The 23,735-nt window shown below is 49.2% G+C and overlaps 2 protein-coding genes and 2 long non-coding RNA genes across 4 annotated transcripts in view; all 4 read left to right on the forward strand.

Annotated features, from left to right (window-relative positions):
- Positions 1 to 4,201, forward strand: part of LOC135421583 (serine/threonine-protein kinase PAK 3-like) — a 158,953-nt gene extending 154,752 nt beyond the window's left edge. Inside the window, exons 7-11 of the mRNA XM_064670199.1 lie at positions 1,198 to 1,246; positions 2,050 to 2,165; positions 3,022 to 3,139; positions 3,520 to 3,619; positions 3,948 to 4,201. Coding sequence (XP_064526269.1) covers positions 1,198 to 1,246; positions 2,050 to 2,165; positions 3,022 to 3,139; positions 3,520 to 3,619; positions 3,948 to 4,201 — 637 coding nt within the window. The remainder of the gene's footprint in view (positions 1 to 1,197; positions 1,247 to 2,049; positions 2,166 to 3,021; positions 3,140 to 3,519; positions 3,620 to 3,947) is intronic.
- A 1,571-nt stretch (positions 4,202 to 5,772) lies between these two features.
- Positions 5,773 to 23,735, forward strand: part of LOC135421738 (serine/threonine-protein kinase PAK 3-like) — a 50,017-nt gene continuing 32,054 nt past the window's right edge. The window contains exons 1-3 of the mRNA XM_064670425.1: positions 5,773 to 5,954; positions 6,421 to 6,655; positions 6,902 to 6,965. Coding sequence (XP_064526495.1) covers positions 5,811 to 5,954; positions 6,421 to 6,655; positions 6,902 to 6,965 — 443 coding nt within the window. The 5' untranslated portion in view covers positions 5,773 to 5,810. The remainder of the gene's footprint in view (positions 5,955 to 6,420; positions 6,656 to 6,901; positions 6,966 to 23,735) is intronic.
- LOC135421598 (uncharacterized) lies at positions 14,428 to 17,967 on the forward strand. Its single transcript, XR_010434110.1, has 3 exons — positions 14,428 to 14,540; positions 14,736 to 14,858; positions 17,517 to 17,967. It is a non-coding gene; the product is annotated as an uncharacterized LOC135421598 (long non-coding RNA).
- On the forward strand, positions 20,142 to 23,386 carry LOC135421210 (uncharacterized). Its single transcript, XR_010433909.1, has 3 exons — positions 20,142 to 20,254; positions 20,450 to 20,572; positions 23,231 to 23,386. It is a non-coding gene; the product is annotated as an uncharacterized LOC135421210 (long non-coding RNA).

Genomic DNA, 23,735 nt, shown 5'->3' on the forward strand with positions numbered 1-23,735 from the left:
TCTTGCCACAGATCCTCAAGAGCTCACCAATGGCAGCTGTTGCTGCAGCACCACAGTCTGAAGAAATCTCCTTTCCCGACACTGAAATGCCAAGCACAAGCACCGGGAAAGGAGACACTCGGAAGAAAAGCATTCCAAAGGAAATCACGTACCGGCCGCCAAAGCTATTGCCACTAACACGACGTTTCCTTGATGACCTCAGTACGTATCACGTATTTCCTGGCTGGTACAGCAGTCCATGGTATGCATGTCAGCTTTAGTTCTACTAAAGGAAGAGAGGAAGCAACAGAGCACTGTGGCTGTTCCTTCTGCTGAATCACACGGAGTGTTTCTCTCCAAGAAAATAGAGCTCTGTTGCACCAGCTCTCCTTAATTTTTGTAGACAACAAACTCTTGCATTGGTGCCTGTTCTTTTCTGATTTCTGTCTGCTCTGAGCATTCCTCCATGTGCGTGGTTTCCTGTCAAGGTAAAGCCTCAAAAGACTGTGGAAAATCAGTCTTTGTGGAGCCACCTGTGCTTCGGAGCTGCCTCTGCTGTTGTGGTTATTGTTGTTGTTGTTGTTGTTGTTGTTACCAGCTGACTACAAAGGGCTCACAGCCCTGCACAGTGGGGCTGCCTTTTGGATCTGCTGCAAGGTGGTATCTCTGTTTCACATGAGCATCTTTCATGTTGTTTCTTTCAGAGAGCCATGTGAGTGAGGGGAACCCTACGAAGAAATACACTGTACAGCAGATAATTGGCCAAGGGTAAGTCCAATCTCAGCTACTTCTACAAAACCATGGGCCAGGGATTTTGCTGGTGTCATATCAAGCATGCAGTCAGGCAAGCTGCAAACATGGGCAGACACTGGGCTTACATCCTCCTGTCTGTCAGTCCTGATCAGTATTTAATAACTGTGGTCAGAAGGCATTGTCAAAGACAACTCAATGCTGGCAGTCTCTTGCCTGTAACAAGGAGCAGGACATGGAGTATGTCCTATGTTTTCTCCTGGCCACCCTGCATGGCAGAGGGCTGCTGGGCTGCTGGGCAGCTGGGCTGCTGGGCTGCTGGGCTGCTGGGCTGCTGGGCTGCTGGGCTGCTGGCTGAAGCCGAGTGTTTTATAAACACTCTGGGCAGCAGAGCTCTGCTCTCTGGGCTGGCTTTCTCACCCAGGGCCTAAACGCCTTCTCCTTTCTTGGCTGCTGCTCTGTTTCTAGGACTTTTGGAACAGTTTTCCGAGGAGTTGACATTGCCACAGGAAGACGGGTAAGGGCAGCACCCCCGGCAGATTGTGCAGCTCTCGAGTGCTTTCCCCTCCACTGGGAGCTGTGGCCACAGCTCTGGGTGGCCACGAGATCTTTGCTGCAGAGACTGTTCCTCTGAGGGCAGACAAGTGTCAGCCTGCAAGACACGGTTTGGACAGACCTTGTCCTTATTAAGTCCCCAAAAGAACACAAGGAGGGCAGGGGTATCTTTCAGAGAAGGACACCTTTGCTCAGACTTATTTACTGACTATGCTAATGCATCAGCTACTTGGTGGCTCCTTACCCAGCTGCAGTGCTGCACTTGGGAAGTGCACTTACACAGGAGTCTGCAAGGGATCTAAAGGCCCTGAGCGCTGCTCATAACCCCGGCCACATCCATAAAATACCCTAGAATGGGTTATTCCTTTTCAAACCCAGAAAAGAACTGCAAATAGGAACTGGGTTAAAAACGTTCTTTAGAGTTGCAAAATCCAACTTCAAGATGTTACAAAGTTCTGGGATTGTATTTTTTTGTGTAACCCTCATGACCTTTTAGGATGGGATTTCCTCCATTACGGATTGATTGTTTGCAGACCATTTGTCCAGAGTTTACAAGGCAAAATGTCTATAGCCATGTGTCCTGTAACTGGCACACAAGGGCGAGCGGAGGAATCGCCTCTTGTCCTGTCAGTTAAGAAGCTCTGGTGTCTAATCCCAGGCAGTTTGGCCCACCCTGACTCCATCATTCCAAAGACACCTGCTCCATGTGCGTTGTGGTCCCGTGCAACAGACATCTCAAGTCTGTGGCTTTCAATCTCCTTTTAGGTGGCCATCAAGAAGATTTTTGTTCTCGACAGAAAGAACAAAAGGGAGCTTGTTTTAACTGAGGTTGCAGTCCTGAAGAGAATGAGGCACCCCAATATCATTCGCTACATAGACAGGTGAGTGGTTCTGGGATTATCACGTTGAGGTTCATTGACAAACTGCAAGCCAAAGGCTAAAAAGCCACTTTGGTCACTGGAAGAACATGGAGCTCTTCATTATTTTATAACTCCTCCACCTGCAGTGGACGGGAGGTGCAGGGCACAGGTCTCTTAGCTCCTTCAGGGAGGAGCTTGCCTTGTGTCTGCCTTGGCCTTTTCTGGTAATAGGTAGTTTGAAGCGTGTCTTCCAAAACCTGCATCTGCCATGTCTTCCTAAAGCCACAGCCCTTCAGTTCACTACCTCCCTGTTCTTTTGGGGTCTGGTTTTTTTCAAACTGATCATCATTTCTTTGCCTTAATGATACGTGCTGATAAACCCACCTAGAAATTATTGACCTTGGGGTTTTCCCTCTACTTTTTGTTGCTGTGGATGCCAGGAAGACTAGGCTCTTGTTTGCACAACCACACAATGTGCCAGGTTTTAAATGGTTTTCCCTGTTTCTGAATGCACTTTATGCAATGCTTTCCAAGGGGTTGACCAACATCTGCCCTCAGTGGTGCACACTCTCCTCCCATGGAGAAGTCTGTGCTGCCTGCTTCCTGGAGTTCAGGCTGGAAGGGATGAGTTAAGATGATGAAGCAGCTGATGGCAATGTCCTGGTTCCAGATTTCTCTCTGCTGTCACTAAACTGCATTTTTGCCTTGCTTGCCATCTAAGACATCTCCTTTTTCACAGATGAGCCTTTCTCATTTAGCCTGCTCAGATTCTCTCTTCATTTACAAGTGACCTGGCAAGAAAACTCAACTGCAGTCTTTCCCATAAGGTCATTTAGCTGGGCCCATTCATCTCCATGCTGTGGGTTTCTTCTTTCAGCTACCTTTTCAATGAAGAACTCTGGCTGGTGACGGAATATGTGGAGGGATGCACCTTAGGCGATGTCATTTCCATACAAGCTCTTGAGGAAGAGATGATAGCCTCTATCAGTCGGGAGGTAAGGGATGCTGCCCTTGCTTCTGACAGCTTGGACAGGATGGTTCTTTGCAAAAGGTGGTAAGAACAGGAGTGATTTCCTGTTCAGAGCTTTGTTTCTGCGTTGCTGTTATGATGTGGAGAAGAAAAGAGCATCCAAGTGAACGGCCTGCCAGTCTCACTACATTTCTTGTACTCTGTTATTGTACTCCTATAATGTTGTTGTACTTTCCTTTCTAGTTTAATTTCAATTTAATTCATTTATTATTCCAAACTTTGCCACTTGAGGTATGTCTGCAATTGATGTGTCACCTGAAATTTGATCTTTTAGAGCCATTTCCTTTTTTGTGCCATAAAATCAGCCTAATTAATTTTTCCTCTCGTTTCTTTGTTTAATCTCAGTGCCTGAATGCCCTGGATTTCCTTCATTCAGATCTAGTGATCCACAGAGACATCAAAAGTGACAATATTCTTCTCGGAATGGATGGATCTGTCAAACTGAGTAGGTGTTCTTGGTCAGGCACAGCGTTCCTGGGAGGCAGGGTCTGGGGTTGCCTTTGAGTGCCTGCCAGTTCCCCAAAAGTGGTGCTGGTGGGAGTGCCCAGCCCACTGCTGTAAGCTGAGAGCAGAGTTGCAATGTGCAGAGAGCTCTAGAGAGGATGAGGCTGTCAAGAGTGCCTTTGGTTTGGGTATGTCCCTTCCAGAGGAAACAGAGCACAGCCACTCTTCCAGCTAGATTCAACACTGTGCTCTCAGACTGAGAGTGGGGAATTCTTGTGCTTGCTTTCATAATTCAAGCTGGTTTTATCAGTACTTGTTTTTCTCTGCAGTTGATTTTGGCTTCTGTGCTTGGCTTAATCCCTGGGAGAAGAAACGGACATCTTTCATTGGGACTCCTTTCTATATGGCACCAGAAATGTTGAGAGGAGACAGATATGGTGCCAAAGTGGATATCTGGGCCCTTGGGATCATGGCACTAGAAATGGTGGATGGTCCTACACAGGTAAGGTGCAAATACTGTCAGAGAGCCCTGCCTTTCTCCCCTGAGCCATATCTTTCTCCCACTCACATCAGCTTGAACTAGTCCCACCAAGGCCCACATCTAAAAGTGTCCTGGAGCACATCTGCTCACAGGAGAAGTGACATGTGCCAGTGCAGAAATGGGCCGTTTTGGCCTCCAACAATGCTTGAATTCCTCCTGTGCTCTTTGAACTCCCTTGGAGCTGGATCTCCCAATGGCAGGAATTTTTCAGCAGCAGGATTCTCCCGTTGGAGAATTACTGTGAGAAGCATTTCAAGGGGATCTGCAGGCCAGAAGTCTTTTCAAACTTGGACCAGTGCCCACTGCTTACCTGAGCCTTTCAGGGCAGGTCACTGCTTCTAGTACTGCCACAAGTATGTATTAGCCAGTACATTTCTAAAAGTAGGTTCTAGCACAGCTCCTTGTAGTAAGCCAATGTATTTCCAGTTTGCAGTTGTAGATGCTAATTCCCTAAAATGAAATGACCCGCTCTTACACCAAAGGAGTGTGCAATAGGCCAGGAAGGTATACGGGGATAAAACCCCATGACTAACAGCTGAAACCAAGTTAAATGCTGCACAGTTAATTCCTGAGGAAGGCAACAATTATGGAAAATGTCAGTCTTCCAGTCCTTCTGAAAAAGGTCCCTGACTTTTCTTGGAAGACTTCTTTTGGATTGCATTTGCCTTGCAGAAGGCAGCAAAAAGAGTTGAAGGCAATTAGCAGGACTGGTCTGGATGCTGAAAATTCTCTGCTTCCTTAAGCTCAAATGTTGATCAGGGCTCCTGGAGAAGCCCCAGGTCAACTCTCAGAAAGCAAGGACTGGCCTGTGCTGGAGCTCTTCCCCTCGGGGAGGGATGGTTAATGGCTGTCTTGTGTTTCCTTTGTCCCAAGCCTAAGCACAAGCCACCCGAGCTGGAGACTCCCAGAAACCTGTCGCCTGTGTTCCGTTCCTTCCTGCAGTCCTGCCTGAAACGGAAGGTGAAGCGTCGATGGACGGCCAGGAAGCTGATGAAGGTAAAGTGGCTGCAGGTGAAACAGCTGTCCAGGGATGGGCTTTGTCATCAGCTAAACTCAGAGGCATCAGGAGGCCTCCTCTCCTACTAATCTCCAGTCTTGGTGCTTTTCAAATGACAACTAAGTAGCATCCTAGAATAGTTTGGCTTGGAAGGGACCTTTAAGTGGCATCTAGTCCAACCCCCCTGCAACGAGCAGGGACATCTTCAACTAGACCGGGTTGCTCAGAGCCCTGTCCCACCTGACCAGGGATGGGGTATCCACTTCCTGTGCCAGTGTTTCAGCACCCTCATTCTAAACAATGACTGCCTTAGATGTAACCAGAATCTATCCTCTTGCACTTGAAAACTATGATCCTTTGTCCCACTGCAACCGGGCCCTTTGAAAAAATGTGTCCCCTTGAAGGACTGAAAGGCCACAATAAGCTCTCCCTGGCACCTTCTCTTCTCCAGTGCCATCTGTCTTGGCCTTTCCTCAGAGGAAAGTTGGAGGTCTAGATAGTTCCCTACGTCCTCCTGATGTGTATTGCTGGTAACCAGAGGAATCCCGCTGGAGCCTGTGAGAAACTGCATTTGGAAAGTAATGGCTCCTTTTGTTCTTCTTTGGTTTTTTGGTGCAGCATCCGTTTTTAGGAAAATCCAAGAGTCTTGCCGAGATGACTCCTCTGATTGATGCAGTCAGGAGACCCAGAACAGCGGCACCAGAACCTCTGCTGGCTCCCTCTCTTTCTGGACAAGAGGGGAAAGAAGAGCAAGTAGAGAAGAAAGTTGTCAAAGCAAAGCCTGAAGGAGTGAAATCAGTAAGTGCCAGAGTACATTAGCACTGCCTTTGGTGTCAATCAGAGCTGCAAGTTCCTGAGCAGACAGCGCTTGCTTTTTGTGGCTGAAGATTGTGAGGGCTGTAGCCCTGTCATGACATGGTGCTTCAGCCCAGCCACTGACACCTGGAAAAGCAGTCTGGAACTTCCAAGTTGAGTCAGACTGTCCCTTTCAGGACACACAGCAATAACTGTGCCCTAGAGGGTAGTTGCCCCTCTGCACGACCTAGTTGACAAAATGCATGAAAATTGAAGAGGAAACTGCCCATGAACTTGTGTAAATCCAGTCTTTTCTTCTCGTCCATTCACTTTGTGAAGTGGGCAGCAAAAGACAGTTTAAGAGCCTGACTTGTGGCCAACAGCATCTTCCCAAGGGTTTGCATTTGAACTATGATCTCAGGACATCTCTGCAAGCCACCTTTCTGACATAAACTAATTCTTGCCACAGATCCTCAAGAGCTCTGCAATGGCAGGTGTTGCTGCAGCACCACAACCTAAAGAAGTCTCCTTGCCCGACACTGAAATGCCAAGCACAAGCACTGGCAAAAGAGCCACTGGGAAAAAATGCACACAGAAAACAAGCACTGGGAAGAAAAGCTCTGCAGAAACCAGCACAGGGAGAAAAAGCTCAGACCAGCCACAACTGATATCCTCACTAACAAGTATTTACCTCGCCGATCTCAGTACGTATCATGTATTTCACTTCTGGTGGAGCAGTCCATGGTATGCATGTCAACTTTAGCTGTACTAAAGGAACAGAGTGTTTGTCGAGCCACCTGTGCTTCAGAGCTGCCTCTGTTGCTCTTGTGATTGTTGTTACCAGCTGACTACAAAGGGCTCACAGCCCTGCACAGTGGGGCTGCCTTTTGGATCTGCTGCAAGGTGGTATCTCTGTTTCACATGAGCGTCTTTCATGTTGTTTCTTTCAGAGGGCATTGTGAGTGAGGAGAACCCTGTGAAGAAATACACTGTACAGCAGCAAATTGGCCAAGGGTAAGTCCAATCTCAGCTACTTCTACAAAACCATGGGCCAGGGATTTTGCTGGTGTCATATCAAGCATGCAGTCAGGCAAGCTGCAAACATGGGCAGACACTGGGCTTACATCCTCCTGTCTGTCAGTCCTGATCAGTATTTAATAACTGTGGTCAGAAGGCATTGTCAAAGACAACTCAATGCTGGCAGTCTCTTGCCTGTAACAAGGAGCAGGACATGGAGTATGTCCTATGTTTTCTCCTGGCCACCCTGCATGGCAGAGGGCTGCTGGGCTGCTGGGCTGCTGGGCTGCTGGCTGAAGCCGAGTGTTTTATAAACACTCTGGGCAGCAGAGCTCTGCTCTCTGGGCTGGCTTTCTCACCCAGGGCCTAAACGCCTTCTCCTTTCTTGGCTGCTGCTCTGTTTCTAGGTCTTGTGGAAGAGTTTTCCGAGGAGTTGACATTGATACAGGAAGACGGGTAAGGGCAGCACCCCCGGCAGATTGTGCAGCTCAGCTCTCGAGTGCTTTCCCCTCCGCTGGGAGCTGTGGCCACAGCTCTGGGTGGCCACGAGATCTTTGCTGCAGAGACTGTTCCTCTGAGGGCAGACAAGTGTCAGCCTGCAAGACACGGTTTGGACAGACCTTGTCCTTATTAAGTCCCCAAAAGAACACAAGGAGGGCAGGGGTATCTTTCAGAGAAGGACACCTTTGCTCAGACTTATTTACTGACTATGCTAATGCATCAGCTACTTGGTGGCTCCTTACCCAGCTGCAGTGCTGCACTTGGGAAGTGCACTTACACAGGAGTCTGCAAGGGATCTAAAGGCCCTGAGCGCTGCTCATAACCCCGGCCACATCCATAAAATACCCTAGAATGGGTTATTCCTTTTCAAACCCAGAAAAGAACTGCAAATAGGAACTGGGTTAAAAACGTTCTTTAGAGTTGCAAAATCCAACTTCAAGATGTTACAAAGTGCAGGGATTGTATTTTTTTTGTAACCCTCATGACCTTTTAGGATGGGATTTCCTCCATTACGGATTGATTGTTTGCAGACCATTTGTCCAGAGTTTACAAGGCAAAATGTCTATAGCCATGTGTCCTGTAACTGGCACACAAGGGCGAGCGGAGGAATCGCCTCTTGTCCTGTCAGTTAAGAAGCTCTGGTGTCTTATCCCAGGCAGTTTGGCCCACCCTGGCTCCATCATTCCAAAAACACCTGCTCCATGTGCATTGTGGTCCTGTGCAACAGACTTCTCAAGTCTGTGGCTTTCAATCTCCTTTTAGGTGGCCATCAAGAAGATTTTTCTCCGCGACAGAAAGAACAAAAGGGAGCTTGTTTTAACTGAGGTTGCAGTCCTGAAGAGAATGAGGCACCCCAATATCATTCACTATATAGACAGGTGAGTGGTTCAGGGATTATCACACCGAGGTTCACATGTGCCTTGTGTCTGCCTTGGCCTTTTCTGGTATACGTAGTTTGAAGCGTGTCTTCCAAAACCTGCATCTGCCATGTCTTCCTAAAGCCACAGCCCTTCAGTTCACTACCTCCCTGTTCTTTTGGGGTCTGGTTTTTTTCAAACTGATCATCATTTCTTTGCCTTAATGATACGTGCTGATAAACCCACCTAGAAATTATTGACCTTGGGGTTTTCCCTCTACTTTTTGTTGGTGTGGATGCCAGGAAGACTAGGCTCTTGTTTGCACAACCACACAATGTGCCAGGTTTTAAATGGTTTTCCCTGTTTCTGAATGCACTTTATGCAATGCTTTCCAAGGGGTTGACCAACATCTGCCCTCAGTGGTGCACACTCTCCTCCCATGGAGAAGTCTGTGTTGCCTGCTTCCTGGAGTTCAGGCTGGAAGGGATGAGTTAAGATGATGAAGCAGCTGATGGCAATGTCCTGGTTCCAGATTTCTCTCTGCTGTCACTAAACTGCATTTTTGCCTTGCTTGCCATCTAAGACATCTCCTTTTTCACAGATGAGCCTTTCTCATTTAGCCTGCTCAGATTCTCTCTTCATTTACAAGTGACCTGGCAAGAAAACACAACTGCAGTCTTTCCCATAAGGTCATTTAGCTGGGGCCATTCATCTCCATGCTGTGGGTTTCTTCTTTCAGCTACCTTTTCAATGAAGAACTCTGGCTGGTGACGGAATATGTGGAGGGATGCACCTTAGGCGATGTCATTTCCATACAAGCTCTTGAGGAAGAGATGATAGCCTCTATCAGTCGGGAGGTAAGGGATGCTGCCCTTGCTTCTGACAGCTTGGACAGGATGGTTCTTTGCAAAAGGTGGTAAGAACAGGAGTGATTTCCTGTTCAGAGCTTTGTTTCTGCGTTGCTGTTATGATGTGGAGAAGAAAAGAGCATCCAAGTGAACGGCCTGCCAGTCTCACTACATTTCTTGTACTCTGTTATTATACTCCTATAATGTTGTTGTACTTTCCTTTCTAGTTTAATTTCAATTTAATTCATTTATTATTCCAAACTTTGCCACTTGAGGTATGTCTGCAATTGATGTGTCACCTGAAATTTGACCTTTTAGAGCCATTTCTTTTTTTCTGCGATAAAATCAACCTAATTAATTTTTCCCCTTGTGTTTCTTTGTTTAATCTCAGTGCCTGAAAGCCCTGGACTTCCTTCATTCGAATAGAGTGATCCACAGAGACATCAAAAGTGACAGTATTCTTCTCGGAATGGATGGATCTGTCAAACTGAGTAGGTGTTCTTGGTCAGGCACAGCGTTCCTGGGAGGCAGGGTCTGGGGTTGCCTTTGAGTGCCTGCCAGTTCCCCAAAAGTGGTGCTGGTGGGAGCGCCCAGCCCACTGCTGTAAGCTGAGAGCAGAGTTGCAATGTGCAGAGAGCTCTAGAGAGGATGAGGCTGTCAAGAGTGCCTTTGGTTTGGGTATGTCCCTTCCAGAGGAAACAGAGCACAGCCACTCTTCCAGCTAGATTCAACACTGTGCTCTCAGACTGAGAGTGGGGAATTCTTGTGCTTGCTTTCATAATTCAAGCCGGTTTTAACTCTATTTCTTTTTTCTGCAGTTGATTTTGGCTTATGTGCTTGGCTTCAGCCCCAGCGAAAGACATGGAGGTCATTTTTTTCAACACCTTTCTATATGGTATCAGAAATGTTGAGAAGAGACCGATATGATGCCAAAGTGGATATCTGGGCCCTTGGGATCACGGCACTAGAAATGGTGGATGGTCCTACACGGGTAAGGTGCAAATACTGTCAGAGAGCCCTGCCTTTCTCCCCTGAGCCATATCTTTCTCCCACTCACATCAGCTTGAACTAGTCCCACCAAGGCCCACGTCTAAAAGTGTCCTGGAGCACATCTGCTCACAGGAGAAGTGACATGTGCCAGTGCAGAAATGGGCCGTTTTGGCCTCCAACAATGCTTGAATTCCTCCTGTGCTCTTTGAACTCCCTTGGAGCTGGATCTCCCAATGGCAGGAATTTTTCAGCAGCAGGATTCTCCCGTTGGAGAATTACTGTGAAAAGCATTTCAAGGGGATCTGCAGGCCAGAAGTCTTTTCAAACTTGGACCAGTGCCCACTGCTTACCTGAGCCTTTCAGGGCAGGTCACTGCTTCTAGTACTGCCACAAGTATGTATTAGCCAGTACATTTCTAAAAGTAGGTTCTAGCACAGCTCCTTGTAGTAAGCCAATGTATTTCCAGGTTTGCAGTTGTAGATGCTAATTCCCTAAAATGAAATGACCCGCTCTTACACCAAAGGAGTGTGCAATAGGCCAGGAAGGTATACGGGGATAAAACCCCATGACTAACAGCTGAAACCAAGTTAAATGCTGCACAGTTAATTCCTGAGGAAGGCAACAATTATGGAAAATGTCAGTCTTCCAGTCCTTCTGAAAAAGGTCCCTGACTTTTCTTGGAAGACTTCTTTTGGATTGCATTTGCCTTGCAGAAGGCAGCAAAAAGAGTTGAAGGCAATTAGCAGGACTGGTCTGGATGCTGAAAATTCTCTGCTTCCTTAAGCTCAAATGTTGATCAGGGCTCCTGGAGAAGCCCCAGGTCAAGTCTCAGAAAGCAAGGACTGGCCTGTGCTGGAGCTTTCCCCTCGGGGAGGGATGGTCAATGGCTGTCTTGTGTTTCCTTTGTCCCAAGCCTAAGGACATGCCACCCGAGCTGGAGACTCCCAGAAACCTGTCGCCTGTGTTCCGTTCCTTCCTGCAGTCCTGCCTGAACCCGAATGCAAAGCGTCAATGGACGGCCAAGAAGCTGCTGAAGGTAAAGTGGCTGCAGGTGAAACAGCTGTCCAGGGATGGGCTTTGTCATCAGCTAAACAACTAAGTAGCATTCTAGAATAGTTTGGCTTGGAAGGGACCTTTAAGTGGCATCTAGTCCAACCCCCCTGCAACGAGCAGGGACATCTTCAACTAGACTGGGTTGCTCAGAGCCCTGTCCCACCTGACCAGGGATGGGGTATCCACTTCCTGTGCCAGTGTTTCAGCACCCTCATTCTAAACAATGACTTCCTGAGATGTAACCAGAATCTATCCTCTTCCACTTGAAAACCATGATCCTTTGTCCCATTGCAACCACGCCCTTTGAAAAAATGTGTCCCCTTGAAGGACTGAAAGGCACAATAAGCTCTCCCTGGCACCTTCTCTTCTCCAGTGCCATCTGTCTTGGCCTTTCCTCAGAGGAAAGTTGGAGGTCTAGATAGTTCCCTACGTCCTCCTGATGTGTATTGCTGGTAACCAGAGGAATCCCGCTGGAGCCTGTGAGAAACTGCATTTGGAAAGTAATGGCTCCTTTTGTTCTTCTTTGGTTTTTTGGTGCAGCATCCGTTTTTAGGAAAATCCAAGAGTCTTGTCGAGATGGCTCCTCTGATTGATGCAGTCAGGAGACCCAGAACAGCGGCACCAGAACCTCTGCTGGCTCCCTCTCTTTCTGGACAAGAGGGGAAAGAAGAGCAAGTAGAGAAGGAAGCTGCAAGTTCCTGAGCAGACAGCACTCGCTCTTTGGGTCTGAAGATTGTGAGGGCAGGGGCCCTGCCATGACATGGTGCTTCAGCCCAGCCACTGACACCTGGAAAAGGGGTTTTGAACTACCAAGTCAAGTCAGGGTCCCTTGCAGGAGACAGGAGACAGGACAAACTGTCCCTTGGGGATACCTGCCCCTCTGCACAGTTCAAACATCCTGGCACTGCTGCAGCAACACAACCTGAAGAAGTCTCCTTTCCCGACATGGAAATGCCTCCACTGGCAAAGGAGGCACAGAGTAGACAAGGACTAGGAAATCAGGCAATATCTACTCTGATCTTTCCAGCCACTTCGTTTGTAAATAAACTTTTGTTGTTATTCATAGCTGGGAAGTCCCATTGATGGGGGTTTTGGTATGGTTTGGAATTGGGAAAGGGTTTCTTTCATTCATCGGCTCCAGACCACATTGCCTTTGGAATTCATCCCACTGGCCTGTGTTTGCCCAGTCGTGGTACTTCTATATGAGGAAGAAAGTGCAATTGCAAGTCCAGCCACAATCAGATGGAGAGTGGGGCAGACAAATCCCCCCGCTGGGTACAGGTATTCAACTGGGACCGTAGAGTGTTTGAGTTCTTGACAATTGGGTTTGTATGACCACTTGCAATCTCTGTGCCTGGATGAGAGTCTTCCTCAGCTGAAAAAGCAGAAGGTCAGCCCGTGTGCTCCGAAAGGGCACGTCTGATGCGAGGCTTTCAGAGCAGCAGTCTGAGGGGCTGAGCCCCCGCAGAGCCCGGGCAGAGCACAGAGCAGCCTCAGCATGCGCAGAGCCAGGCTGGAAGAAGCCCAGCCCGGGGTGCTTGCATCTTTCTGGGACCAGACTAATCTTCCAGACTCGGAGACAAACTGGGTGTGGGCTGCTCCAGAGGGGAATCGTGGCCAGGCATGGAAATGCATGGACTGATGGGATTTGCCACCTTGGGTCTGCACAGGAGTCGAGAAGGGCAAAAGAGAGCAGAGTGATGGAGTCGTTTCTGGCAATGCCTCCTGACCTCTTGGTTGCCTCGTAGCTCCTGGGAAAGGTCGGGAGTGTCTGTGCCACTCTGGACAGAGGGGGAGGGAGCTGGGCTGTTCCACAGGCTTGTGCTCAGGTGAGTGTCCTTTAGGCATCCCAGTTCTGCCCTGGGAACTGAGGCTGACACAGAGGGTGACAGCCTTCCCTGGGAGAGGCCCCACAAAACGGCAGATCCTCATGGCTTGGAGGCTCCCCATGAAATGGCACAACTGACATCATGGAGATTACTAAATGTGGGAGCATTATATGGGGGGTGTGCAAATTTATAAAATATATAGACACACAAGGTACTGTAGAATTATTACCGTTGTATATAGATAGTGTTTTACAGTGCTGTGGGCATACCTGGACTCTGTACTGTCTAGGGCACTTACACAACACCCCATAACTCTCCTGCACTGTAGCCCCTTACATAATGCTCCCTTATATATAGATAATGTACATACTTGTGTGTGTGTATATACAGAGAGACTGTGTAAATAGTGTGTACATATAGTGTGTATATATATGTATATACATATATATACATACACACACATATATATACACACACATATATATATGTATTTGTGTGGGAACAGGAAAAAATTAAAGGAAAAACGGAAAGCTGTGTGTGTGGGAGGGAACTGGGGCTTCCTTCAAGTTGGGAGCGGGACGGCGTGGGGCCGGGGAGCTGTAGGGAGACTCCTCGCCACTGTGCTCAGTGCCTGGCCTCTTCCCCCCGCCCCACCCCATCGCCCAGGCTGAGAACCGTCGCCGCTGCTGCCTCAGCCTGGGGGCCGCCCCGCCTCATCGGCAACTGTTCTTGCCTCAGCCCTCAGGTGTTTTCCCCTCAGCCCGCACCAGTTTTTCCCTCAACCCTCAGCCATTTTTCCTTCAGATCACAGTCGGTTTTGCCTCAGCCCGGACCAATTTTTCCCTCAACTCGCAGCCGGTTTTGCCTCAGCCCGGACCAATTTTTCCCTCAACTCGCAGCCGGTTTTGCCTCAGCCCGGACCAATTTTTCCCTCAACCCGCAGCCGGTTTTGCCTCAGCCCACAGCCCTTTCTGCCTCATAACTGCCCCCCCCCCCCGCCTCAGCTGCAGCCGGTTTTGTCTCAGCCCAGAGCCGTTCTCATCTCAGCCCTTGTGCCGCGCTGCTTCAGCCCGCAGCGGTTTTTGCTTCAGCCTGGGGTTCACCCCATCTCAGCTGAGGCCTCAGTGATGCCGGGAAAAGGCCACGGTAGTAAAACTCAAGAGCCACAGGCGCTATGAAGCCGCTAGTTGTTTATTACGCTGCCGGACGCGCGGGGGATGACTCCGCCTGACACGCGCGAGCGCTCCCCCCTCACGGCTCCCGTTTTCTCCCAGCAGGTCATCCATATCCATCGCACGGTTTGACATATTCAGGAACTACCCCAGAGTGGGCGCTGGTCTATGGAAATCTCGGGACACGCCTTCTGGCGCCTGCCCACTTCTCTCGGGTGGTCGTCTCGGGTCCTCTGACTCTGCTCAGGAGAATGAAGAGGAAGAAGTGGAGAAGGAACCTGTGGCTGTTGGAGAAGTAATGCCTGAAGGAATGAAAGCTTTGGTTAGCACTGCCTTTGGTGTCATTCAGAGCTGCAAGTTCCTAATATTTTAGCAGCATTTGTTTTGTCCTAATGTTGATTACGGCTCCTGGAGAAGCCCCAGGTCAAGTCTCAGAAAGCAAGGACTGGCCTGTGCTGGAGCTCTTCCCCTTGGGGAGGGATGGTTAATGCCTGTCTTGTGTTTCCTTTGTCCCAAGCCTAAGGACGTGCCACCCAAGCTGGAGACTCCCAGAAACCTGTCACCTGTGTTCCTCTCCTTCCTGCAGTCTTGCCTGAACTGGAATGTGAGGCCCCGATGGCCCACCAGGCTGCTTCTGCAGGTAAAGTGGCTGCAGGTGAAACAGCTGTCCAGGGATGGGCTTTGTCATCAGCTAAACTCAGAGGCATCAGGAGACCTCCTCTGCTACTAATCTCCAGTCTTGGTGCTTTTCAAATGACAAATAAGTAGCATCACAGAATAATTTGGCTTGGAAGAGACCTTTAAGTGGCATCTAGTCCAACCCCCCTGCAACGAGCAGGGCCATCTTCAACTAGACCAGGTTGCTCAGAGCCTTTCCTCCAAGGAAAGGTCTTCCACCATCTGGTCCTGTCTGTGGTCCTGGCTTGTACTTTCCTTTCTAGTTTAATTTCATTTTATTTTTTTTATTATTCTAAACTTTGCCACTTGAAGTATGTCTGCAATTGATGTGTCACCTGGAAATTTGATCTTTTAGAGCCATTTCCTTTTTTGTGCCATAAAATCAGCCTAATTAATTTTTCCTCTTGTGTTTCTTTGTTTAATCTCAGTGCCTGAAAGCCCTGGACTTCCTTCATTCAAATCGAGTGATCCACAGAGACATCAAAAGTGACAGTATTCTTCTCGGAATGGATGGATCTGTCAAACTGAGTAGGTGTTCTTGGTCAGGCACAGCGTTCCTGGGAGGCAGGGTCTGGGGTTGCCTTTGAGTGCCTGCCAGTTCCCCAAAAGTGGTGCTGGTGGGAGCGCCCAGCCCACTGCTGTAAGCTGAGAGCAGAGTTGCAATGTGCAGAGAGCTCTAGAGAGGATGAGGCTGTCAAGAGTGCCTTTGGTTTGGGTATGTCCCTTCCAGAGGAAACAGAGCACAGCCACTCTTCCAGCTAGATTCAACACTGTGCTCTCAGACTGAGAGTGGGGAATTCTTGTGCTTGCTTTCATAATTCAAGCCGGTTTTAACTCTATTTCTTTTTTCTGCAGTTGATTTTGGCTTATGTGCTTGGCTTCAGCCCCAGCGAAAGACATGGAGGTCATTTTTTTCAACACCTTTCTATATGGTATCAGAAATGTTGAGAAGAGACCGATATGATGCCAAAGTGGATATCTGGGCCCTTGGGATCATGGCACTAGAAATGGTGGATGGTCCTACACGGGTAAGGTGCAAATACTGTCAGAGAGCCCTGCCTTTCTCCCCTGAGCCATATCTTTCTCCCACTCACATCAGCTTGAACTAGTCCCACCAAGGCCCACGTCTAAAAGTGTCCTGGAGCACATCTGCTCACAGGAGAAGTGACATGTGCCAGTGCAGAAATGGGCCGTTTTGGCCTCCAACAATGCTTGAATTCCTCCTGTGCTCTTTGAACTCCCTTGGAGCTGGATCTCCCAATGGCAGGAATTTTTCAGCAGCAGGATTCTCCCGTTGGAGAATTACTGTGAAAAGCATTTCAAGGGGATCTGCAGGCCAGAAGTCTTTTCAAACTTGGACCAGTGCCCACTGCTTACCTGAGCCTTTCAGGGCAGGTCACTGCTTCTAGTACTGCCACAAGTATGTATTAGCCAGTACATTTCTAAAAGTAGGTTCTAGCACAGCTCCTTGTAGTAAGCCAATGTATTTCCAGGTTTGCAGTTGTAGATGCTAATTCCCTAAAATGAAATGACCCGCTCTTACACCAAAGGAGTGTGCAATAGGCCAGGAAGGTATACGGGGATAAAACCCCATGACTAACAGCTGAAACCAAGTTAAATGCTGCACAGTTAATTCCTGAGGAAGGCAACAATTATGGAAAATGTCAGTCTTCCAGTCCTTCTGAAAAAGGTCCCTGACTTTTCTTGGAAGACTTCTTTTGGATTGCATTTGCCTTGCAGAAGGCAGCAAAAAGAGTTGAAGGCAATTAGCAGGACTGGTCTGGATGCTGAAAATTCTCTGCTTCCTTAAGCTCAAATGTTGATCAGGGCTCCTGGAGAAGCCCCAGGTCAAGTCTCAGAAAGCAAGGACTGGCCTGTGCTGGAGCTTTCCCCTCGGGGAGGGATGGTCAATGGCTGTCTTGTGTTTCCTTTGTCCCAAGCCTAAGGACATGCCACCCGAGCTGGAGACTCCCAGAAACCTGTCGCCTGTGTTCCGTTCCTTCCTGCAGTCCTGCCTGAACCCGAATGCAAAGCGTCAATGGACGGCCAAGAAGCTGCTGAAGGTAAAGTGGCTGCAGGTGAAACAGCTGTCCAGGGATGGGCTTTGTCATCAGCTAAACAACTAAGTAGCATTCTAGAATAGTTTGGCTTGGAAGGGACCTTTAAGTGGCATCTAGTCCAACCCCCCTGCAACGAGCAGGGACATCTTCAACTAGACTGGGTTGCTCAGAGCCCTGTCCCACCTGACCAGGGATGGGGTATCCACTTCCTGTGCCAGTGTTTCAGCACCCTCATTCTAAACAATGACTTCCTGAGATGTAACCAGAATCTATCCTCTTCCACTTGAAAACCATGATCCTTTGTCCCATTGCAACCACGCCCTTTGAAAAAATGTGTCCCCTTGAAGGACTGAAAGGCACAATAAGCTCTCCCTGGCACCTTCTCTTCTCCAGTGCCATCTGTCTTGGCCTTTCCTCAGAGGAAAGTTGGAGGTCTAGATAGTTCCCTACGTCCTCCTGATGTGTATTGCTGGTAACCAGAGGAATCCCGCTGGAGCCTGTGAGAAACTGCATTTGGAAAGTAATGGCTCCTTTTGTTCTTCTTTGGTTTTTTGGTGCAGCATCCGTTTTTAGGAAAATCCAAGAGTCTTGTCGAGATGGCTCCTCTGATTGATGCAGTCAGGAGACCCAGAACAGCGGCACCAGAACCTCTGCTGGCTCCCTCTCTTTCTGGACAAGAGGGGAAAGAAGAGCAAGTAGAGAAGGAAGCTGCAAGTTCCTGAGCAGACAGCACTCGCTCTTTGGGTCTGAAGATTGTGAGGGCAGGGGCCCTGCCATGACATGGTGCTTCAGCCCAGCCACTGACACCTGGAAAAGGGGTTTTGAACTACCAAGTCAAGTCAGGGTCCCTTGCAGGAGACAGGAGACAGGACAAACTGTCCCTTGGGGATACCTGCCCCTCTGCACAGTTCAAACATCCTGGCACTGCTGCAGCAACACAACCTGAAGAAGTCTCCTTTCCCGACATGGAAATGCCTCCACTGGCAAAGGAGGCACAGAGTAGACAAGGACTAGGAAATCAGGCAATATCTACTCTGATCTTTCCAGCCACTTCGTTTGTAAATAAACTTTTGTTGTTATTCATAGCTGGGAAGTCCCATTGATGGGGGTTTTGGTATGGTTTGGAATTGGGAAAGGGTTTCTTTCATTCATCGGCTCCAGACCACATTGCCTTTGGAATTCATCCCACTGGCCTGTGTTTGCCCAGTCGTGGTACTTCTATATGAGGAAGAAAGTGCAATTGCAAGTCCAGCCACAATCAGATGGAGAGTGGGGCAGACAAATCCCCCCGCTGGGTACAGGTATTCAACTGGGACCGTAGAGTGTTTGAGTTCTTGACAATTGGGTTTGTATGACCACTTGCAATCTCTGTGCCTGGATGAGAGTCTTCCTCAGCTGAAAAAGCAGAAGGTCAGCCCGTGTGCTCCGAAAGGGCACGTCTGATGCGAGGCTTTCAGAGCAGCAGTCTGAGGGGCTGAGCCCCCGCAGAGCCCGGGCAGAGCGCAGAGCAGCCTCAGCATGCGCAGAGCCAGGCTGGAAGAAGCCCAGCCCGGGGTGCTTGCATCTTTCTGGGACCAGACTAATCTTCCAGACTCGGAGACAAACTGGGTGTGGGCTGCTCCAGAGGGGAATCGTGGCCAGGCATGGAAATGCATGGACTGATGGGATTTGCCACCTTGGGTCTGCACAGGAGTCGAGAAGGGCAAAAGAGAGCAGAGTGATGGAGTCGTTTCTGGCAATGCCTCCTGACCTCTTGGTTGCCTCGTAGCTCCTGGGAAAGGTCGGGAGTGTCTGTGCCACTCTGGACAGAGGGGGAGGGAGCTGGGCTGTTCCACAGGCTTGTGCTCAGGTGAGTGTCCTTTAGGCATCCCAGTTCTGCCCTGGGAACTGAGGCTGACACAGAGGGTGACAGCCTTCCCTGGGAGAGGCCCCACAAAACGGCGGATCCTCATGGCTTGGAGGCTCCCCATGAAATGGCACAACTGACATCATGGAGATTACTAAATGTGGGAGCATTATATGGGGGGTGTGCAAATTTATAAAATATATAGACACACAAGGTACTGTAGAATTATTACCGTTGTATATAGATAGTGTTTTACAGTGCTGTGGGCATACCTGGACTCTGTACTGTCTAGGGCACTTACACAACACCCCATAACTCTCCTGCACTGTAGCCCCTTACATAATGCTCCCTTATATATAGATAATGTACATACTTGTGTGTGTGTATATACAGAGAGACTGTGTAAATAGTGTGTACATATAGTGTGTATATATATGTATATACATATATATACATACACACACATATATATACACACACATATATATATGTATTTGTGTGGGAACAGGAAAAAATTAAAGGAAAAACGGAAAGCTGTGTGTGTGGGAGGGAACTGGGGCTTCCTTCAAGTTGGGAGCGGGACGGCGTGGGGCCGGGGAGCTGTAGGGAGACTCCTCGCCACTGTGCTCAGTGCCTGGCCTCTTCCCCCCGCCCCACCCCATCGCCCAGGCTGAGAACCGTCGCCGCTGCTGCCTCAGCCTGGGGGCCGCCCCGCCTCATCGGCAACTGTTCTTGCCTCAGCCCTCAGGTGTTTTCCCCTCAGCCCGCACCAGTTTTTCCCTCAACCCTCAGCCATTTTTCCTTCAGATCACAGTCGGTTTTGCCTCAGCCCGGACCAATTTTTCCCTCAACTCGCAGCCGGTTTTGCCTCAGCCCGGACCAATTTTTCCCTCAACCCGCAGCCGGTTTTGCCTCAGCCCACAGCCCTTTCTGCCTCATAACTGCCCCCCCCCCCGCCTCAGCTGCAGCCGGTTTTGTCTCAGCCCAGAGCCGTTCTCATCTCAGCCCTTGTGCCGCGCTGCTTCAGCCCGCAGCGGTTTTTGCTTCAGCCTGGGGTTCACCCCATCTCAGCTGAGGCCTCAGTGATGCCGGGAAAAGGCCACGGTAGTAAAACTCAAGAGCCACAGGCGCTATGAAGCCGCTAGTTGTTTATTACGCTGCCGGACGCGCGGGGGATGACTCCGCCTGACACGCGCGAGCGCTCCCCCCTCACGGCTCCCGTTTTCTCCCAGCAGGTCATCCATATCCATCGCACGGTTTGACATATTCAGGAACTACCCCAGAGTGGGCGCTGGTCTATGGAAATCTCGGGACACGCCTTCTGGCGCCTGCCCACTTCTCTCGGGTGGTCGTCTCGGGTCCTCTGACTCTGCTCAGGAGAATGAAGAGGAAGAAGTGGAGAAGGAACCTGTGGCTGTTGGAGAAGTAATGCCTGAAGGAATGAAAGCTTTGGTTAGCACTGCCTTTGGTGTCATTCAGAGCTGCAAGTTCCTAATATTTTAGCAGCATTTGTTTTGTCCTAATGTTGATTACGGCTCCTGGAGAAGCCCCAGGTCAAGTCTCAGAAAGCAAGGACTGGCCTGTGCTGGAGCTCTTCCCCTTGGGGAGGGATGGTTAATGCCTGTCTTGTGTTTCCTTTGTCCCAAGCCTAAGGACGTGCCACCCAAGCTGGAGACTCCCAGAAACCTGTCACCTGTGTTCCTCTCCTTCCTGCAGTCTTGCCTGAACTGGAATGTGAGGCCCCGATGGCCCACCAGGCTGCTTCTGCAGGTAAAGTGGCTGCAGGTGAAACAGCTGTCCAGGGATGGGCTTTGTCATCAGCTAAACTCAGAGGCATCAGGAGACCTCCTCTGCTACTAATCTCCAGTCTTGGTGCTTTTCAAATGACAAATAAGTAGCATCACAGAATAATTTGGCTTGGAAGAGACCTTTAAGTGGCATCTAGTCCAACCCCCCTGCAACGAGCAGGGCCATCTTCAACTAGACCAGGTTGCTCAGAGCCTTTCCTCCAAGGAAAGGTCTTCCACCATCTGGTCCTGTCTGTGGTCCTGGCTTGTACTTTCCTTTCTAGTTTAATTTCATTTTATTTTTTTTATTATTCTAAACTTTGCCACTTGAAGTATGTCTGCAATTGATGTGTCACCTGGAAATTTGATCTTTTAGAGCCATTTCCTTTTTTGTGCCATAAAATCAGCCTAATTAATTTTTCCTCTTGTGTTTCTTTGTTTAATCTCAGTGCCTGAAAGCCCTGGACTTCCTTCATTCAAATCGAGTGATCCACAGAGACATCAAAAGTGACAGTATTCTTCTCGGAATGGATGGATCTGTCAAACTGAGTAGGTGTTCTTGGTCAGGCACAGCGTTCCTGGGAGGCAGGGTCTGGGGTTGCCTTTGAGTGCCTGCCAGTTCCCCAAAAGTGGTGCTGGTGGGAGCGCCCAGCCCACTGCTGTAAGCTGAGAGCAGAGTTGCAATGTGCAGAGAGCTCTAGAGAGGATGAGGCTGTCAAGAGTGCCTTTGGTTTGGGTATGTCCCTTCCAGAGGAAACAGAGCACAGCCACTCTTCCAGCTAGATTCAACACTGTGCTCTCAGACTGAGAGTGGGGAATTCTTGTGCTTGCTTTCATAATTCAAGCCGGTTTTAACTCTATTTCTTTTTTCTGCAGTTGATTTTGGCTTATGTGCTTGGCTTCAGCCCCAGCGAAAGACATGGAGGTCATTTTTTTCAACACCTTTCTATATGGTATCAGAAATGTTGAGAAGAGACCGATATGATGCCAAAGTGGATATCTGGGCCCTTGGGATCATGGCACTAAAAATGGTGGATGGTCCTACACGGGTAAGGTGCAAATACTGTCAGAGAGCCCTGCCTTTCTCCCCTGAGCCATATCTTTCTCCCACTCACATCAGCTTGAACTAGTCCCACCAAGGCCCACGTCTAAAAGTGTCCTGGAGCACATCTGCTCACAGGAGAAGTGACATGTGCCAGTGCAGAAATGGGCCGTTTTGGCCTCCAACAATGCTTGAATTCCTCCTGTGCTCTTTGAACTCCCTTGGAGCTGGATCTCCCAATGGCAGGAATTTTTCAGCAGCAGGATTCTCCCGTTGGAGAATTACTGTGAAAAGCATTTCAAGGGGATCTGCAGGCCAGAAGTCTTTTCAAACTTGGACCAGTGCCCACTGCTTACCTGAGCCTTTCAGGGCAGGTCACTGCTTCTAGTACTGCCACAAGTATGTATTAGCCAGTACATTTCTAAAAGTAGGTTCTAGCACAGCTCCTTGTAGTAAGCCAATGTATTTCCAGGTTTGCAGTTGTAGATGCTAATTCCCTAAAATGAAATGACCCGCTCTTACACCAAAGGAGTGTGCAATAGGCCAGGAAGGTATACGGGGATAAAACCCCATGACTAACAGCTGAAACCAAGTTAAATGCTGCACAGTTAATTCCTGAGGAAGGCAACAATTATGGAAAATGTCAGTCTTCCAGTCCTTCTGAAAAAGGTCCCTGACTTTTCTTGGAAGACTTCTTTTGGATTGCATTTGCCTTGCAGAAGGCAGCAAAAAGAGTTGAAGGCAATTAGCAGGACTGGTCTGGATGCTGAAAATTCTCTGCTTCCTTAAGCTCAAATGTTGATCAGGGCTCCTGGAGAAGCCCCAGGTCAAGTCTCAGAAAGCAAGGACTGGCCTGTGCTGGAGCTTTCCCCTCGGGGAGGGATGGTCAATGGCTGTCTTGTGTTTCCTTTGTCCCAAGCCTAAGGACATGCCACCCGAGCTGGAGACTCCCAGAAACCTGTCGCCTGTGTTCCGTTCCTTCCTGCAGTCCTGCCTGAACCCGAATGCAAAGCGTCAATGGACGGCCAAGAAGCTGCTGAAGGTAAAGTGGCTGCAGGTGAAACAGCTGTCCAGGGATGGGCTTTGTCATCAGCTAAACAACTAAGTAGCATTCTAGAATAGTTTGGCTTGGAAGGGACCTTTAAGTGGCATCTAGTCCAACCCCCCTGCAACGAGCAGGGACATCTTCAACTAGACTGGGTTGCTCAGAGCCCTGTCCCACCTGACCAGGGATGGGGTATCCACTTCCTGTGCCAGTGTTTCAGCACCCTCATTCTAAACAATGACTTCCTGAGATGTAACCAGAATCTATCCTCTTCCACTTGAAAACCATGATCCTTTGTCCCATTGCAACCACGCCCTTTGAAAAAATGTGTCCCCTTGAAGGACTGAAAGGCACAATAAGCTCTCCCTGGCACCTTCTCTTCTCCAGTGCCATCTGTCTTGGCCTTTCCTCAGAGGAAAGTTGGAGGTCTAGATAGTTCCCTACGTCCTCCTGATGTGTATTGCTGGTAACCAGAGGAATCCCGCTGGAGCCTGTGAGAAACTGCATTTGGAAAGTAATGGCTCCTTTTGTTCTTCTTTGGTTTTTTGGTGCAGCATCCGTTTTTAGGAAAATCCAAGAGTCTTGTCGAGATGGCTCCTCTGATTGATGCAGTCAGGAGACCCAGAACAGCGGCACCAGAACCTCTGCTGGCTCCCTCTCTTTCTGGACAAGAGGGGAAAGAAGAGCAAGTAGAGAAGGAAGCTGCAAGTTCCTGAACAGACAGCACTCGCTCTTTGGGTCTGAAGATTGTGAGGGCAGGGGCCCTGCCATGACATGGTGCTTCAGCCCAGCCACTGACACCTGGAAAAGGGGTTTTGAACTACCAAGTCAAGTCAGGGTCCCTTGCAGGAGACAGGAGACAGGACAAACTGTCCCTTGGGGATACCTGCCCCTCTGCACAGTTCAAACATCCTGGCACTGCTGCAGCAACACAACCTGAAGAAGTCTCCTTTCCCGACATGGAAATGCCTCCACTGGCAAAGGAGGCACAGAGTAGACAAGGACTAGGAAATCAGGCAATATCTACTCTGATCTTTCCAGCCACTTCGTTTGTAAATA

The sequence above is a fragment of the Pseudopipra pipra genome, chromosome 13, assembly GCF_036250125.1.
Source record: "Pseudopipra pipra isolate bDixPip1 chromosome 13, bDixPip1.hap1, whole genome shotgun sequence".
Taxonomy (NCBI): Eukaryota; Metazoa; Chordata; class Aves; order Passeriformes; family Pipridae; genus Pseudopipra; species Pseudopipra pipra.